At 43.0% G+C, this 18,951-nt stretch overlaps 1 protein-coding gene across 8 annotated transcripts; it reads right to left on the reverse strand.

Annotated features, from left to right (window-relative positions):
• Window positions 1-3,899: 3,899 nt before the first annotated feature.
• On the reverse strand, window positions 3,900-13,246 carry LOC120304532. Of its 8 annotated transcripts, none has more exons than XM_039335241.1 (5): window positions 13,088-13,246; window positions 10,627-10,708; window positions 9,000-9,536; window positions 7,169-7,339; window positions 3,900-4,736 (listed from the first exon to the last, which is right to left on the reverse strand). In XM_039335241.1, exons 3-5 carry the CDS (start codon window positions 9,508-9,510, stop codon window positions 4,477-4,479), a joined length of 942 nt encoding a protein of 313 aa, XP_039191175.1. In that variant the 5' UTR covers window positions 9,511-9,536; window positions 10,627-10,708; window positions 13,088-13,246; the 3' UTR covers window positions 3,900-4,476. The 8 variants fall into 8 exon arrangements, with proteins under 8 accessions (XP_039191175.1, XP_039191173.1, XP_039191174.1 ...); XM_039335239.1 differs by having other exon boundaries at window positions 10,604-10,708; XM_039335240.1 differs by having other exon boundaries at window positions 10,577-10,708.
• Window positions 13,247-18,951: the final 5,705 nt, after the last annotated feature.

Here is an 18,951-nt window from a genome sequence, read left to right on the forward strand (position 1 = left end):
AGAAGCCCACCCTGTTCTGGCTGGGGACCCTGGTACCTTTCTGAGGCAATTCTTCTGGGTAACGTTCCTTCTGGCAACCCAAACAGACAGAGGCAATGTGGCCTTGCCTCCCACAGGCCCTGCAGATGGTGGAGCAAAAACGGCAGTCTGCACGGCGATGGCGGCTTTCACACCTGATACACGAGGGGATGATGCTGGCTGGGCCTTCCCTCCATGAGGCTTCTCCCTGGAGTCTGATGCAGCCAGTCCACTTCTAATTCTGGATCCTGTTCGGATTCTTCGTGAGCAACTTCTTGATGGATGGTGGCTGGAACTTGAGGAGGCTTGAAGAGCCGCAAGGCCTTCACAGCTCCGCCTGCTGCTTCTTCGGCTGAAACTTCCCTCAGGGCATTATGGAACGTGAGGCCTTCCTTTGCGAAGAGCTTCTGCTGCAACTCCCGGCTTCGCAGGCCACAGACCAGCCGATCCCTCAGCTCCAAGTCTTTGAATTCGCAGGGCCTAGCTGCTTGTTGCAAGGCCACAACAAACTCTGCTGCAGACTCGCCAGGCCTCTGGTCCCTCTGCTCGAACGCGTGTCGCCAGGCAATCACTGAGAGCTTGGATTCAAAATGCTCTTGAAGCATCCTCTTCAATTCTGTGTAGGTGATTGATTCCAGTGGTGCTGGGGCGACCAGATTCTCCGCAATCTCGAAGGTCTCTTGCCCACACACACACAGCAGCGTGGCAGCTTTGAGGTCATCTTCACGAATTTGATTCACCCAGAGGTAGTTTATTTTATTTTTATTTTATTTTTAAAATTTATAAGCTGCCCCACTCCCGAAGGACTCCGGGCAGCTAACAATAAAAAACACATAAAACATAACAGAACAACAGTACAAAGACAATCATCCAGGGGTCAGGTTTTATAAACCCCAGGCCTGCCAGAAAAGCCAGGTCTTAAGTAGCTTATGGAAGACCAACAGGGTGGGAGCGGTCCTAATCTCCGGGGGGAGCTGGTTCCAAAGCGTGGGCGCCATCACAGAGAAGGCCCTCCTCCGCGGCCCCGCCAAATGGCACTGCTTGGCCGACAGGGCCTGAAGGAGGCCCAGCCTGTGGGATCTAACCGGACGTAGGGAACTATGAGGTAGTAGGCGGTCTCGCAAATAGCCTGGCCCTGAGCCATATAGGGCTTTAAAGGTAATGACCAACACCTTGAATTGGATCCGGAGACCAATAGGCAACCAGTGCAGCTCACGGAGGATAGGTGTAACGTGGGTGTATCAAGGAGCACCCACTATCACTTGCACGGCTGCATTCTGGACCAACTGTAGTCTCCGAATACTTTTCAAGGGTAACCCCATGTAGAGCGCGTTGCAGTAGTCCAAACGTGAGGTGACAAGGGCATGAGTGACTGTAAGGAGAGCCTCCCGGTCCAGGTAGGGTCGCAACTGGTGCAACAGGCGAACTTATGCAAAGGTCCTCCCAGCCACAGCCGTCAATTGATGTTCCAAATTCAGCTGTGGATCAAGGAGGACACCCAAGTTGCGAACCCGCTCCGAAGGGGGTATATTTTCCCCCGCAAAAGTCAACATTGGACAGTCGACATGATCCTTGGGAGGCAACATCCAAAGCCACTCGGTCTTGTCAGGATTGAGCCTGAGTCTGTTAACCCCCATCCAGACCCTCACGGCTTCAAGGCAACGACCCATCACATCGGTCGCTTCACTGAGAGAGCTCGGGGAGGAGATATATAACTGGGTATCATCAGCATACTGATGAAACCTCACCCCGTGCTGTCTGATGATCTCACCCAGCGGCTTCGTATAAATGTTAAATAGGAGGGGAGAGAGGACCGACCCCTGTGGCATGCCGCATTCAAGGGGCCTCAGGGTTGACCTCTGCCCTCCCACCAATACCGATTGCGACCGGCCAGAGAGATAGGAGGAGAACCACCGTAAAACGGTGCCTCCCACTCCCACCCCTTCGAGTCGTCGCAAAAGGATACCATGATCGATGGTATCAAAAGCCGCTGAGAGGTCAAGTAGCACCAAGACAGAGGAATAACCTCTGTCTCGGGCCCGCCAGAGATCATCCATCAGCGCGACCAAAGCGGTTTCTGTGCTGAAGTCGGGCCTGAAGCCAGATTGAAAAGGGTCTAGATAGTCCGCTTCATCCAGAGACTGTCGGAGCTGGAGCGCCACCACTCTCTCTACAACATTCCCCACAAAGGGAGATTGGAGACTGGACGGAAGTTATTTAAATCAGCCAGGTCCAGGGTAGGCTTCTTGAGCAGGGGCCTCACAACCGCCTCCTTCTCCACGGGGGCCACGTACGAGCTCCAGTGTTCTGGGTGAGCTGTGTCAAATTTTGAAAGCTGGCCTATCTTTGCCATCCTTTCAGCCCAGGAACTTCATTCATGCCTCTTGCTACAAGGATTGAGAAGGGGCCCCCTTTTCTGAGCTCACCTTCAGCACCTCTCAGTGCTGGCAGACTTAGTCAATCTCCAGGAGCCACACTTCTCCGAGCTGCAAGCCCCCCTGTGGTGAGTCAGCTTGGCTTCTTAATCTGTTTGCCTTGCAGGCATCCCACCTTTGTTGCCAATGTTCTGTTTCAGGAAAAGAAGCATTGAGACGAAGCAACAAGTTCCAACAGTCTCCTTTATTGCAATACCAATAGAACAGGTTTTAAAATGGTGCGGCCCCCTTTTATAGCCCCCCCCTGTACAATACCTCGCTGGCCAATCATTGCAAAGGCTGGAAGCAGCCTTTCTTATCTCGGGCATCCATATGGTCTGCCCGGGCCAATCGCTGCAGCCTGTGCCTGCTGGCCCAGGACATAACAGAATTCCCATGCTTTGCAAGTCGGGCTTGTACATAGTTTCCTCTACATCTTCAATAAAAGGTCATCTGAAGCACCAATTTGCTGGTTCCTATCACCACAATATAGTTTTTTCTTAATATAGGTTCACTGAGATTAGTCAAACATGACCCTTCCTTCCTTCCTTCCTTCCTTCCTTCCTTCCTTCCTTCCTTCCTTCCTTCCTTCCTTCCTTCCTTCCTTCCTTCCTTCCTTCCTTCCTTCCTTCCTCAGTTGAAATTGCCAAGAATTCTAAGAGTTCTTTCAGTTTCCCCTTCTAATCTTAGTGAAAGAAAGAATGGTTAAACTGAAGCATTTTTTGTTCTCACCATTCCAGGAGTGGACATGCCAGATGGAACAGTATCAAGTACAAATGGGTATCATACAAAAGGTCAGTCAATGAAAACATATGTTCTTATAAAAAGCAAAGTAATTGACATATGCTCTCCTAGAAGGAATGGAAGGAGTGAAAAAACAACGGAATCTATCAGTCAGACAGCATCATGACCACCATCCAGATAGCACACTGGTTGCCAAAGCTGAAACCCAGAGAGTAAATTCTTAAACTGGTTTCATTTCCAAAGGATTTCATCAAGGGAGACCAGCAGTTTGAGGCTTTCCTGTGGCAGAACCCCACAAAGGAGAATAGTTGGTGATATTACCAGTTGTAAAAGAGCAGGACAGGCGATACTGCAAATGCCCCTTTAGGTTAGGAGCTGCATCTTCTTGTGGTTATCTCTAGCAATGCAGCAATTGTTTTTGTCTGGAAAGAGAGTTTGGTCTAAGGTTTGTCTATCTGTTGGGAGTTTAGCAATGGAATCGATGGGACAATGGCCAGGAACACTGCAGCATATTGCTTCCAAAGTGGGTTACATCCATATGGAGGAAGGAGGAGGAGGGGAGGGAGGGGGTGGAGGAGGAGGGGAGGAGGGAGGGGAGGGGGGAGGGGAGGAGGGGGAGGGAAAGGAAGAGGAATGGAGGAGGAGGGGGGGAGGGAGGGGGAAGAGGGATGGATGAGATTGACAGGAAATATGGGAGGGAAAGAGATACAGGTACTCCTTGACTTAAAACCATTCATTTAGTGACTTCAGAGTTTGAAGTTATCCCAGCCCTGAAAAGGGTGGCTTACAACCAGTTCTCCCATGCAGCATCCCCATGGTCACATGATCAAAAGTCAGATGCTTGCAATCGGCATATATTTATGATGATTATATCTTCCTGGTGTGATGTAATCACCTTTTGTGACCTTCCTAGCTGGCTCCCGACAAGCAAAGTCAACAGGGGAGACTGTGTTCATTTAACAACCAATGCTTAACAGCCACAGTGATTTGGTTAACTTAAAATCCAAGGTGACTCATTGAACAAGTGCCTTACTTAGCAATGGAACCCTTGGTCCTGACTGTGTTTGTAAATCAAGGACCACCTGCATACAAGTACGCTCTATAGCTACACATATATTCTAATAACCTAATTTAGGAATATGGATTGTTTTCATCACTGTTGGGAGCCTTACATGGATCTGAAAATTCATCATTCTTCCTTCCAACCACACTTAGCTAGATTATTCCAGATTGAGACACACATTGAATATAATAAGGTGAGGAGTAGAGGAAAGGGGAGCTGCTAGAGAGGAGCTGGACCTCAGATGAGATTTCCAAGGTTGGCTGGAGACAGGCATTCCAGTTTCACAGGGCTTCGTGGCAGCTCCTTGGGGTCAGGTCCTGTCTCAGGTTTAGCAGGTTCCTCTGGTGACGTTTCAAGTCCAGGAGAGGGTTGTTTGAGATCTGGGACCGAGAGGACCTGCATTGGTTTAAGTTGGATTTGTGTTGGAGTTGGGTAGACATGAGCATCTGTTTCATGGAAGAACCAGTCATAATTCTGGGGTCTGTCCAGGGAGAGAGCTGAGAAGAAAAGAAGAGAGCTGGAAGTTAAAGGAATATGTGTAGTGTAGTCTATATCAGTTATCATTCCAAGTCTGGAATGGTTGGGGCATTTGAAAAGTTCAGTACCTGATATGGGTTCTCTTCCAAAATGGCTGTTGGGTGGACTTTCCCATTGATGAAACTGTTGCCATGGAAGGCATGATTATATGAGAATGTTACTTGAGGCCCTTCCTAGATCTTCTTCCATCCTACTTATTTATATACTGTGATGATTGTTGTCAAATGATCCATCTAGGCACTCCTACCATCTCAAATGAATAAGGCATCGCCCAGTAAAATGCTTCTCTGTTATGGAATAGGACAACTCAACCTAGACATCTTGCTGCGGCCAATCCAGCACCACCATCTCACTGTGGCCATCTTGCCATGGCCAACTTGCCACAAGACAACTCACTGTGGCCAACTTGCTTTGGGACAATTTGCTGCAGAACAATCCACGCAGGATAATTCAACGCAATAAATGCCATCTGCCACTGTTTCTTCTACATTATTTCCATTGACAAAAATGGAAATAATGTAGAAGAAACAGTGATTGATAACATTTATTATGTTGAGTTATCCACATGGAATTGTCTACGTTGTGCCATGGCAAGTTGGCCACAGTGAGTTATCCCATGGAGAGTTGGCCATGGCAAAATGGCCATGTGAGTTGGCCACGGCAAGTTGTCCTAGACCTATCTATTATGATACCCTAGTGCTTATAATATTTGTTTGGCATCATTTGGCACCTACATTAATGTCTTTTTGGTACTGGCAAAGATCTTTTTCAATTTACAAGATGTGGTACAGAAACATTCTTATGACCTTAGTTTCATTCCTGTGTCTATGACTGGATGTTTTAATTGTACAGTAGTCCTCTATGGAGATTCTCAGTCATCCAGGTCATGGTTGTTCCAAAGATGCTTTTTCAGGAGGCAACTGGACTTCCTTGTTTTTCCTTAGAAGACGCTTTGCTTCTCATCCAAGAAGCTTCTTCAGCTCTTGACTGGATGGTGGGGAATGGAAGAATTTATATTCTTTGCAGACAGCTGGTCATTTGCATTTTTAAGAGAATTGTTGAGGTGCAGGAGTATGAACAGATTTCCAGAAAATATTGCAGACTACGGGAACCATTTGCGCTTCAGTCTGAGATGCAGACAACTCAGACTCATCCTCAACAGCTTGCGCCTGTCTTCAACAATAAAGGGACACAAGGCAGAAAACATCCTGCAGCTAAGAAGGTTCCACACACATTTGCACTACTCTGGACCCTGAGGGCACAGGTAAACCTCCAAATCACCTCAAAAACTTCTAAAAGAATGCAAAGGACCAGCTGTCTGCAAAAAGTATAAATTCTTCCATTCCCCACCATCCAGTCAGAGCTGAAGAAGCTTCTTGGATGAGGAGAAGCGAAACATCTTCAAAGAAAAACAAGAAAGTCCAGTTGCCTCCTGAAAAAGCACCTTTGGGACTACCATAGTCACCCCTTAACAACAGTAATAATGACCAGAATTTCCACCACTAAGTGATGTCATAAGCGGGATGTCATGTGACTGCATTGCTTGTGACAGCAAGCCCAGCACTCCCTTTACTATTGTTAAGCAAGGATGACGAGTTATTAAACAAGTCCTAGGCAGCTTGCAAGCAGGCTGGCAGGCAGGTAAGCAGCTGCTGCTGGGCAGAAAAGGATGCGCAGGTAGCTGGGCAGCCACGGCATGAGCATGGCAGGGTCAGAGGTGGTTCCTGTCAGGCAAGGAAACATATGAGAGACTTACCATCGTGACCTGTGGCCTTCGTTGCTGACTTCCCCATTGACTTTATTTGTGGGAAGCCAACAGGGAAGATCATAAGTGATCACATGACTGTGGGATGCTGCAAGTGTTGTGAACACGAGTCAGTTGTCAAGTGCCTTAATAAAGGTCACATGGCCTTGATCAACTTGAGGACCAGTCATAAGTACCACTCATTCAGTACTGTTGTAACTCTGAATGGTTGTTGAACAAGTGATCATTAAAAGTCTATGCAGATAATCATCCAGGTTATGGTTGTCCCAAAGATGCTTTTCCCAAAAGACAACAGTACTTCCTTGGGTTTTTGTTTGAAAAGATTTTGGTTCTCATCCAAGAAACTTCTTCAATTCTGAACTTCTTTAACGGGAAGCAAAATGTTTTCAAACAAAAAAACAAGAAAGTCCAGTTGGCTTTTGGAAAAAATAACTTTGGTGATTAAAAGGGGAAGACTTGTAGATCCTTCCTCCCCACCACCACCATTTTTTTCAACCAAAGACTTGAAAAACTGATGAAGTAGAAGGAAGTCTGTATCTCATCCTGGGAACAAATACAGGGGAAGGATATTGGCAGTGCCCTCTAAGTGACCCTTCTCCTCCCAAAGGACCTGTGGAGCAGGTTTACCAGGGTCATCGAATGCCTCCTCATCCAAGCGATGATGTGTGAATGGTTCTTTCTTGGTTCCTCGACTATGGGCACAATAGATTCCAACGAAAACACACAGCAATATACCACAGACCCAGAGGAACAGAGCTATGGTATTCTTGGACATTCCTTGAGTTTCCCCAGCTTGACCTTTACAGGAAAAAAAAATGCCTGAGTTCACATACAATATACCACACTAGAAAAAAAATGAGCTCGGCTTATACAGGTAGTCCTTGACTTACGACCACAATTGAGTCCAAATTTATGTTGCTAAGTAAAACATTTGCTAAGTGAGTTTTGCCCCATTTTATGATCTTTCTTACCACAGTTCTTAAGTGAATAACTACAGTTGTTAAGTTGGTAACACAGTTGTTAAATGAATCTGGCTTCCCCATTGACTTTGCTTTTCAGAAGGTCGCAAAAGGGAACACATGACCCCAAGATGCTACAATGATCATAAATACTTTGTTTTCCCCCAAATAAGACCTATTCTGAAAATAAGACCTAGCTTGATTTTTACATCTGCGCCTAATATAAGGCTTACCCTCAAAATAAGCCCTAGTTTTTGGGGCGAGGTGTATGGGTAAAAATCAAGCTAGGGCGTGGGTGGGGAGGTGCAGCTATCCCACACACCTCGCATCTGCTTACCTTAGGACCACTGCAGCCAGGGCCCCCACGCTCCGATACCTGCACTGCTTTCCCGAGTTCTTCTGCGTGCTGCGTGCCACATGGCGCATCGTGCTGGTGCCACCACTGCAGCAGGACGCCGCATGGCTCGTCTCACCAATTGCGCTGGTGCTGCCTCTTGTGGCAGGAGGCTGCATGGCTCATGTCAATTGTGCTGATGCTGCCACTCGCAATGTGCCACATGGTATGTGGCCGCAAGCGGTCACAGAAGAATTCAGGAAGCAGTGCAACAGGTGTTGGGGCATGGGAGGTCTGGCTGCAGTGGTCCTAAGTAAATGGGTAAGATGTCCCCCGAAAATAAGACCTGGTGCCTCTTTTGGAGGCAAAACAAGTATAATTTTCAGGGAAACAAGGTATGAACCAGTTGAATTTTAATCACATGACCAAGGGATGCTGAAATAGTTGTAAGTGTGAAAAACAGTTGTACCATATATGCCGGCATATAAGACAACTTCCGGAAGAGCTAAACTCGCACCAAAGACGGGGGTCGTCTTATACGCCGAGTCGTCTTATACGCCGGAAATACTCGTAGTTTCCGGCGTATAAGACAACGTTCTAAGAAGGCGACTCGGTGATAAAGACGGGGGTCGTCTTATAAGCCAGGTTGCCTAATACGCCGGCATATACGGTAAGTCCCTTTTGTCGGTGCCATTGTAGCTTTGAACGGTCACTAAATGAACTGTTGTAAGTTGAGGGCTACCTGTAATGCTTCAACATGTTAAGGAACCCAGCTGTTGTTTCCCTATGTTGGCTGAAGATATGATGTGATTGCTTTGAGCATAGTGGTCTTTAGAGCAATCCTATTTTATTAACCTGGGTTTATAGCCAGAGAGTGTGCTGAGTACACATCGTGATGCAAGCTACTGTGGATTATGAGAAGGAAAAGTGATACTGAATTCTTATTTTTAGGCTGGACTATCTTCTAAACCAGAGATCCGCAACTATGGCCATTTTATCTTGTGGACTCAGGAATTCTGGGAGTTGAATTCTAAATGTTCTAAACGTTCAAGCTCTCTCTGTATTATGGATAAACTAAATCATAGTTTATCATTCAAGAATCCCAGATTCAACTGAACAAAAATTAAATTTCCCCCAAGGAACCTCCTTCCCAATTGCCCTTCACCTAGTGGTTTCAGCAGTGCCATTGCCACGCCCCGAGGTGCAGGCTGATTTTTTCCAGAATCTTCCATGTTTAGGCCGGAAAGATTGAAACGAGCCCTCTCCTCTTCTTGAAACATCTCAGTCATATTCAGCACCATATCCGCACGCCTAGCTGCAGCCTCCCATTCATAATTTCTTATAGGATCGTCCATGTTTTGGTCAGAAAACCCAAAAGGACTATCTTCTTCTTCCTGGATCAATTCAGTATTCTCAGTCTGGGTGATGGAGACCGAGGGTTGAGTCTGGTTCTGCTGAGGCAGGGATGAATTGAGTGGAGATATGGTGACCAGATTGGGGTACAGGAGAGATTTGGGGTCTTGTGTGGATTCAGAAGACATTGGCGGCGTAGATGACAGTGTGGTGGGGAGAGATGGAGAAGAAGAGTAAAGGGATGTGCTTGATTGCACATCAGCCCCTGCATAACTGAGACTTATAAGTAACAGTGGGCCAAGAGCAATCCAAGGTAGATTCATTTTCAGACAGACACCTCAGGAAATTTCTTTGAAGAAAAATAAAAATACTTACAAATGCAATATCAGTCACTCATTACATCTTCTAAAAGTTCTTGATCGAACACACAAATCCTTTGCTTACTCTTTTTCACACTTTTTCACACTGATGTGGTTTGCCACTCAGTGGAAAGCTATAGCTTGTTTCACTCAGCAATAATTACACAATTTCAGTCACCTATGTCACTTGAATGTCATCAAGCAGCAACTTAAGGCATAAATACACTTCTCTGCAGTATCTCAGATGAATTCTTTTAAATGGCTAGTGCACACATTCAGTCTGCAAGCTGTTTTTCCTGGATTTCTGATTCTAAGTTTGCAAATGTTATCCCTAGACAAGCAACATCCATACAAAAATAACTGATATCAGCTATTGGACAGTGTTGAGCTTCGGGACTATGGTCTATATACTTCTGAAGATGCCAGTGACGATTGCCAGCAAAACAGCAGGAAATCTGTTGTCTAGAGCAGGGGTAGGCAACCTTGGCTTTTTTATGACTTGCGGACTTCAATAGCAGAATTCCTGAACCAGCCATACTGACTCAGGAATTCTGGGAGTTGAAGTTCACAAGTCATAAAAGAGCCAAGGTTGCCTACCACTGGTCTAGAGCAGGGGTGTCAAACTGCCAGCCCGCAGGCCAGACGCGTCATCCAGAAGCCACACCCACCCCATTGCCAGCAATGGCAAAACCATCCCGATATCTGGTGCGACATCACGTGATGTCGCAAGTTTGACATGTCTGGTCTAGAGTCTACTAAACGAGGGCTATCATGGTCTATGCAGATTCTCAGCCATCCAGGTCATGATTGATAGGTGCTTTTTCAGAGGGCACCTAGACTTTCTTGTTTTTCTTTGAAAATGTTTTGCTTCTCATCCAAGAAGCTTCTTCAGCTCTGACTGGATGGTAGGAAATGGAAAGATTTATATTCCTTGCAGACAGCTGGTAATGGCTATCACTGAAGCTCAACACTGCCCAACAGATACTGGCTGTGAAAACCTATACAATATTAGCAATATTGGGAATCATACACTTTGTAAAGGTAGGGGGAAACAAACTTTGAAGGAAGAACTCGCACCACCTCACAAGGATAGCCAAGGGTTGCTGATTGCTGGAGGAGTGCACAGGCAGAAAAACAGGAGGGAGGTGAAGAAATGGAGAAACTGGAATAGTGAACAGAAAACTCTTCATAGAATATTAAATACAGAGACATGTTTGTTCATCTTTTACATTAAGCAGTGTGAATTTTAAACAACCTACATTATCTTTCTCAACCTCTTGCTTTTTAGAAATGTTGGATTTTGATTCCCAGACTTCTAGACCAAGAATACATAACTTTTTTAAAGCAACAATTGACTTTGGATCCTTCTAATAAGGTATGCCATTCAAGACTTTCCCTCCCCATTCCATGTGCTATTGATTTTTGTTCAAAGTGAAGTGGTATTTCTTGGTCACTGCGCATGTTCAGTCTTCACTGAGCTTAAATTACTTTATGTTGCTGCAAAAATACATTTTCCCCAACCCTAGTGATATTTGTATGGCTACATAAGAATCCACACATTACTTGTGATTAGAATTTTGATTGGATGTAGGATTAAGCCAGTTGTTCTCTAAGGGGATTGTAATTATCTTTTTCTGTGATTGTGAGAAAAGATTTACAAATAATTTTTGCACTCGGAATTGAAAGATTCTCCAAGAATCATCAGTAAAGCTGAAATAATTGTACTGAAGATAAGCTTTATATCACTAACAATGGCTGGGTGATGCTATATCAATACTATAAATAGCTAGAATGGAATTGACTATCATTTGAAATTACAAGTGGCTGTCCTGATCAATGGCCAAGAATTACATTCTCCATCACTTCACCACAGATGCTTTGGAGAATAAGTTGGCCCCCACCTCTCTGTGGCAGCCTCTCAAATCTTAGAAGACTACTATCATGTTACCCCTAGTCTTTTCTTCATTAGACTAGACATAACCAGTTTCTGCAACTGTTCATCATATACTTTAGCCTCCAGCCCCATAATCATCATTGTTGCTCTTCTCTGCACCCTTTCTAGAGTTTCAACTTCTTTTTAATTCAAACACCACTACCAGCAACACCTGGAAAATCCCTCTGGTTATGAAACCTTGTGCTTTCACAAGAACTTCTGACAAGAGGTGATAACCCAGTCCTAGATACAAAAACAGGGCCTCAACTCCCCTGAGTAACAACAGTGACCTCAGAGTGGTTTATTGTTTACACAGCTTTTATCACCCGTTTCCTCCTGGCCATCATAGTGAACAAACTTTTCTATTTCTAAATGACTTTCAAAATCTAGATTTTTTAGGGGATGCTATTGGAGAAGGTGAGCATTAGTACAAAAATCAAAGTGTTCTTTATGGCTTTGTCTATTTGTGTATTGGAATGGCATACATTTTAATTTTCTCTCTCTTTATAGTCCACAGTTTCTCCGTGAGAACTGCTAGATTTCTCATCTATTAACCTTCAATTCCCTTCTGCAGCTCTACAGAAGCAAAATCCTGTATCCACTCACCTCAGAATAAATCCCACTGAACTGAAATTACTTCTGCATAGATCAATATCAGATTATGTGAATCAGTGTCTCCCTTTTGATGGATTTCATTTTTTCGAACAATAAAACTGTAGCTCATAGGAATTTTTTTTTTGCCCTTCTCAAAGTCACATAGTCTAGATGTGATGAACAAGGTATAAAGAATTTCTAAATATTCAAAACTCTATCACTATTCTAAAATTTATAATTTTATAAATAAAATTATTTGTGTCAAAGGGAGACTGTATGTTTTATGCATACACAAATATATCATCACCGTCATTTTAGCCTTTGTCTATCCATTGCAGGATGAAGGCCTCTCTTGCATGTTTCCAACCAATATGGTCCTGAGCTTTTTTATTATTATTATTTGTAAGTATTTTAATTAGCCTTTTTCATATTAAAAAATGAGCTATTATAAAGTTTTGGGAGTTCTGTTTATAACAATAGTTTCAGATCTTCTATCCGCTTTAAAAAAGCTTTCATTTGATCGAAGGGTTATTTATTTTTTCCCCCAATATTTTATTATTTTTTTGTAGTCACAAATCCTTAATATTTTATCAGCAACATATTGTCTGGGTTACAATGTTTAGCTTACTAATACATGTTAAACTCCTTTCTCTCTACCTCATTTTTCTAGTCATTGATAAAATGTATCCCATGTTCTAAAGTAATCTGAATCTTCTTTCTCTTTCATTTTTAGTGTCAATCTGTCCATTTCTGCAGAATCTAAATTTTTCTTAATTATCTCTGGTTAATAAGAACTGGTAATTCTTCATCCTTTCAATGTTGAGCAAATACAAATCCTGAGCTTTCTTATACATACATACATACGTACATACATACATACATTTTTTAAAAATAGTCTAACCAAAACTCAAAAACTAACTTGACTACGCAGGAAGAGTTCAGCATATCTGCATAGTTGCTAAAAGGATATGTTAAAAGGCAGAAACACACAAAAAGAGCTGACAGTGGACTTACCATCCAATAGAAGTTGGGTTTCTAATATGACCACTTTCCTAAGGAAAAGATATTGATCCAGGTAACCTAAAATAAACAATTTGCAGCCAAGTAGGAAAGCATGAAAGGTTTGCAGCCAGGTAAAAAAGTGTGAACGAAAGAAGAAAAAAAAAGCTCCACCCCCATTTTACCAAGCTCCCCTTATCTCAAGGGAAAGAGAAGAAGCTGACAGATTATAAGTCCCGGGAGAGAACAGCTTAGCAACACACTTGTTTGAGGAGATTATCCCTGGTTTCCCAGAAAGGCACCTCTGATTTTAATGTTCTATCATCTCTCCAGGTCTAACCAGATATATTAGCAGGAAGAAATAATGGGTTTATTGCCTATTCCTTCAGGAAGGTACCAAGCTAGGAAAAACCACTCAAAATCTACACAATATATGCATTGTAAAAATCATGTTAAGATTTCTTTGGGGGGGGGGGGAAGGACAAGGAGATTAGACAGGAGACTGCTAATTGGGATCAGAAAAAAATTGTATAAAAGTTAGCCTAATTAGCACACTTTCTGATAACTGGACTATGACCTCTTTTTGTCTTCTCATCAGCATACATAGGACATATACAGAGCATCAACATTGGGGGCGGGGGAAATGTTGACAATCTCCATGGGGCCCTTAGTGATCTCTGAACTTGGCTTGCAGATGTTTCATTACCCAACTGGGTAACATCATCAGTGCTAGAGGGAGTTGGATTTGCTCTCTGTTTATATACTAGTGGCTTGCCTTGTCAGTGTGGAGGGAAAGTTCTTGATCTTCTGCACCAAAATAATCAAGCTTAGAGAGCACCAAGAACTCCACAGTTCAATCCTGAGCTATAAATATTCTCTTTTATCAGTCTACAATCTCCTTTTGGAAGAGATATGCCTACTGATCGAATGGCAAATGGATGCTTTCAGAAAGATTAATTCTGAATGAAATATATGACTACTCATCAAAGGCAGACAGGCATGATAGATTCATATACTATCCTAAACCGTGGTAGAGTGTGAGTTTGGCCAAGGGGTCTGTTGAACCAGTTACTGTAGTATTTATACATCATGCTTAATGGCTAAGCAAATATATGAACATAGGTGATTGGTACTAATGTTGAAGAAAAAAAGTCTGTTTTCACAACTACACAATTTGTAATTGCTCTGCTATCATTAGATGCTGTGGTGGCAGGCTCATCCATCGCCACTGAAGAAATTGGAATTGACCATCAGCCCAATCAACTTTTTAATGGAAAGAAAACCAGGTCTTTTAAACTGATTTTAAACTAGGATTTGAAATAATTTGTAAGACGATTCTTATCGTCACTGTATAAATTAATACAACAATAGAAAAAAACAAATGAGAAATACCATATAATAAACAAATAGAAACGTGAAATACTCAAGCCATAGAGAAGATGCAAAGTAAATTTAGTAGCAGAATAATCTAAACGTGGCATGTTTATATTTTTCTGAGTTTACGGAGATCACAAAGAACCAACAATAGCCATTAACAGCCTTCCTGACCATTAGCTAAACACAGAATATGAACAAGTGCTAATGAGTGTTTGCTTGTTGGTTAGTATTGAATGCTTCAGTTTTATGTCTAAACACAACTCCATCTGTAAAATAATGAAAGAAAATAGAATGATAAAAATTTGTGAGTTGGACATAGGGAAGAAAAAAAACTTACTTGCCTTGCTTCCTCCTAAATGAGACCTGAAGTGGCTTATGCACTTCTGAGCCACACAACACACTATGCCAAAAGCAGAGTGAACCAAATCCTGATTTAGCATGATCTATAATCTAGCTTCTGAATACCTGTTAAATTAAGTTTTTCTCAACAAAGCACATATATCTGAAACAGCACCATTCATACTCAAGGAAGGAAGCAGCATCAGGCTAAAAAATTGTTTTAATGAATTACAAAGAAAAAATTAAGTTCTGTTGGACACTTGTAGTCACAACCAAATTATGCACATGGTTCTCGGGCTCCAAATATCAAGGTTCTTCTAAGCCAGGGGTGTCAAACTCACAACATCATGTAACATGTTGTGACTTTTTTCCCATTGCCCGCAAGGGGGGCGCAATTTCGGCATGACGCATCTGGCCTGCAGACCAGCAGTTTGACACCCCTGTTCTAAGCAGTTTCATTTAATGTTGCTCACCTATAGACAGAAACCTTGCCAAAATAGATGAAAGAGAAGAAAAGATAGATCCTGGGGGTGGAGTCAAGAGAGGAATCAGTCTGGAATCCTTACATTCTCACAAGAGATCCAAATCCAGCCTCCCTTGAATTCCGTTAATTTAGTGATGACTATTAGTTGGCTAGATTCTTACATATAGGCTTGAGCAATAGATCAGCTTAACTGGAACTTAACATGTGATCTTGATTCTTCACATCTGACATTAAAGTAACTATTTGCATAATTAAAGATATACTCTAAGACAATCTTTTAGAGACCAAGTGCCCAAAAACTGGCCCCGCCCCTGCTCCACCCCCCTGCCTGTCCCCGCTCTGCCCCCCATCCCCCACCCCACCTGCCCACAGGACCACTCACCACCTCCAGGGCCCACCGCAGATCACCCAGGCAGCCCAGCAGCACTATGGCGGCCACACCCTCTGCCCGCACTCTGCAGCATCAAGTGCTTGATGGGATGTGAGGGCAGAGTCTTGTCTACACTGCCTGGCTGCCATGTCCTTGGCTGCACTGCTTTGTGTGGGCCATGCTCGGGGGTGACTCTCCTTCAGGGGGGCTGCTTGAGAGGAGGGGGTCGCAGGGGGAGGCAAGGCTGGGGCAATGGCATGTGTGCCCACAAAGAGGGCTCCGAGTGCTACCTCTGGCACCCGTGCCATAGGTTCGCCACCACTGCTCTAAGAACTGTTAAGGAGGAGCTGTCTTGAACCTCTTTCTTCCATCCAAACTATCTAAACTTCTCTGTCTCTTGCTTCTCAGGAAGACTACTCCTGCCTCCTGGGACTCCAGACTACATCCATCACAATGTTTCACGACCATCATATAGTTTATTTATTTATTTAAGATTAGTATGGCTGCTTAATGTTAAAACACAATTCTGGGCATCTCACAATAACTATACAATCCAAAACTATAAGACCATAAAACGTACGACCAAAAGTGTCTGAAGGCAGGACAAGACGCAACGAATGGAAACTAACCAAGGAGAGAAGTAACCTAGAACTAAGGAGAAACTTCCTGACAGTGAGAACAATTAACCAGTGGAACAACCTGCCTCCAGAAGTGGTGAATGCTCCAACATTGGAAGTTTTTAAGAAGAGACTGGACAGCCATTTGTCCGAAATGGTATAGGGTTTCCTGCCTGAGCAGGGGGTTGGACTAGATGACCTCCAAGGTCCCTTCCAACTTTACTACTACTACTACTACTACTATTATTAAAACAGAACTTGGTGCCTCAGTCGTTCCCTAAAGTTGCCACACAATCCAGATATCCTCATTCTATCCTGAGTAAAAAGCCAGGCCCTGATGGCCTTCTGAAAGACTAAAAAGGTGGGGATTTGCCAGATTGCTGGAGGGTGGATGTTCTATAGGGTAGGGGCCCTCATGGAAAAGAAACACTGTTGAGGTCTTGCTAGATGGCAAAGTTTCAGGGAAGGAAGACCTGGAGACGATTATCAGCTTACTGTTACTAAAAGAAAAGGAAAACAAAAACAACTACCAAGTAGAAAAGTATGCTTATTTCTCATTATTTCTAGCAATAAATTAATTTCCTCTTTCCAGCTTGTGTTTGGTTTGGTTCCTGTATAAGGTTAAAGTTCCTTAATCTAATGTGAAAGAAATATGAGTGTGTCTGAATATGTACTTATGTGGGAAAGAGCGAGGGGGGGGGGGAACTGGCTAAAAGTCAAACACCCACTTTCTGAGAAAAGATTATGTCAGACAGAACCGCACATCTGAAGGCGGTACCCAGGATCATTAATGTATCAGCACAGCTTCGTATCTGGCTCTGCATCTCTGGTCTGAAGCCTAATTAGCCCTACTGAGATCAACATTGTCTGCTGTCTTACTATTGAGAACTTTAGAGGAGATGACCCTTGGCTTGGCTTTTTTCAGAAAGAACACCATCTCCATGCCTGAATAAAAAAAAAATATTTTTAAAAAATGGAGGCCCTTTTTGCTTGGGAAAAATCAACTTCTTGTAAGCTAGAAGGTTCCTTCTCAAAGAACCAGAGGGCCAGAGTGCTTTCCTTGTCATGTTTCCCCATTTTCTAATTTTTTTAATCAGGAGGGAGGGAGGGAGGGAGGGAAGGAAGGAAGGAAGGAAGGAAATTTGTCTTTGATTAGTCTCTATGCATTTTTTTCAAAGTCTTGGAAGCCAGATGACCTTTCAAATTTCCTTAAAAGATGTCTATGCTAAACAGGTAGTCCTCGACTCACAACATTTCATTTAGTGACCGTTCAAAGTTACTATTGCACTGAAAAAAGTGACCTATGACCGTTTTTCACACTTACAACCTATGTAGCATTCCCACGATCATGTGATCAAAATTCAGATGTTTGGCAACTGATTCATATTTATCACAGTTGCAGTGTCCCGAGGTCATGTGATCACCTTTTGCGACCTTTTGACCAGCAAAATCAATAGGGAAGCCAGATTCACTTAACAGCCGTATTAATAACTTATCAACTTTGGTGATTCGCTTAATAATTGTGGCAAGAAATGTCGTAAAATGTGGCAAAATTCATTTAACAAATGTCTCACTTAACAACATAAATGTTGGGCTCAATTGTGATCATAAGTCGAGGATTACTTGTACCAGTGGGGAAATGGCTGAAACAGAACTACTTTAAACTCCTCTTAGGAACTGAAGCTTGACATAGTTTGCAGTTGGACACTAGAGGGAACTAGAGGACGAGGCAGAAAAGAGTTAAAATGGCCAAGTGGCTATAACTCTTTTTTATTTCAAAAATAATTCTTCAAAAAAAAGAGTTTTTGAATCATAGACTGGGATTTTAATTAATAATATTAATTAATTCTCGGAAAGGATACAAATTTCAATGGACAAACTTTTAGAACATGATGAGAAAAACTTCAAAATACTTTTACCTGACATAAGGCATTATAAAGTTTGAAGGCTTGAAAGGCAACAAAATTGAGGTTACCAAAATGAGAATACAAAAAATAATTCAAGAAAACAATCTGGACAGGGAACAATTATGACAAGAAATCCTGACCATGTCTCTTTATAGGGTTTATAAAGTACGTTGATGAAAGCTTTGAAGAATCCTTTTAAATGCTCAAGAGTAATGAATGATCAAATCCTGAAATGCCACAGGAATTATTTAAATTAAAGATTAACATTGTGCGGAGCTAAAAAAAAAAGGAATATAACATTGGACTATTTGATCAGGGATTAATAATTAGTTTAGTACAGTGGTGGCGAACCTATGGCACAGATGCCAGAGGCGGCACTCAGAGCCCTCTCTGTGGGCATGCGCACTGTCACCCCAGTCCTAGGCTTTCAGCTGAGTTTTATAAAATCTTTTTGCCATGTGCAACAAAAGAAAAAGTTTCAATTAGTCAATTTCAACTTCTCGTGGGAAAAAAAAGATCTTGCAAAGTTGGAATTGATTGATTGAACTTTTTAGTCCCACCCAGTCTGCTGTTACCACCGCAGCCATGCCCACCCAATGGGCCATGCCCACCCAATGGGCCACACCCATCCGGCACTCGATGATGCATAAGTGGGTTTTGGGTTGCAGTTTGGGTACTCGGTCTCTAAAAGGTTCGCTATCACTGGTTTAGTACTTCTGGTAACTCCTAATGGATTTTTTACTGAACTGGTTGGTGATTTCTGGATTGCATCTAGACAAAGATTA

The sequence above is a fragment of the Crotalus tigris genome, unplaced genomic scaffold (genome assembly GCF_016545835.1).
Source record: "Crotalus tigris isolate CLP2741 ecotype Arizona unplaced genomic scaffold, ASM1654583v1 scf7180000017639.5415321, whole genome shotgun sequence".
Taxonomy (NCBI): Eukaryota; Metazoa; Chordata; class Lepidosauria; order Squamata; family Viperidae; genus Crotalus; species Crotalus tigris.

Bases quoted from the DNA above. Each gene is read 5' to 3' on its own strand.
- LOC120304532 (XM_039335241.1), bottom strand. From the start codon at position 9,510: ATGAATCTACCTTGGATTGCTCTTGGCCCACTGTTACTTATAAGTCTC. The intron at 7,340-8,999 runs GTGAAGGGCAAT...TTTCCTGTAAAG, and splicing joins GGCACTGCTGAAACCACTAG to GTCAAGCTGGGGAAACTCAA. The intron at 4,737-7,168 runs GTAAACCTGCTC...TTTTCTTCTCAG, and splicing joins GGAGGCATTCGATGACCCTG to CTCTCTCCCTGGACAGACCC.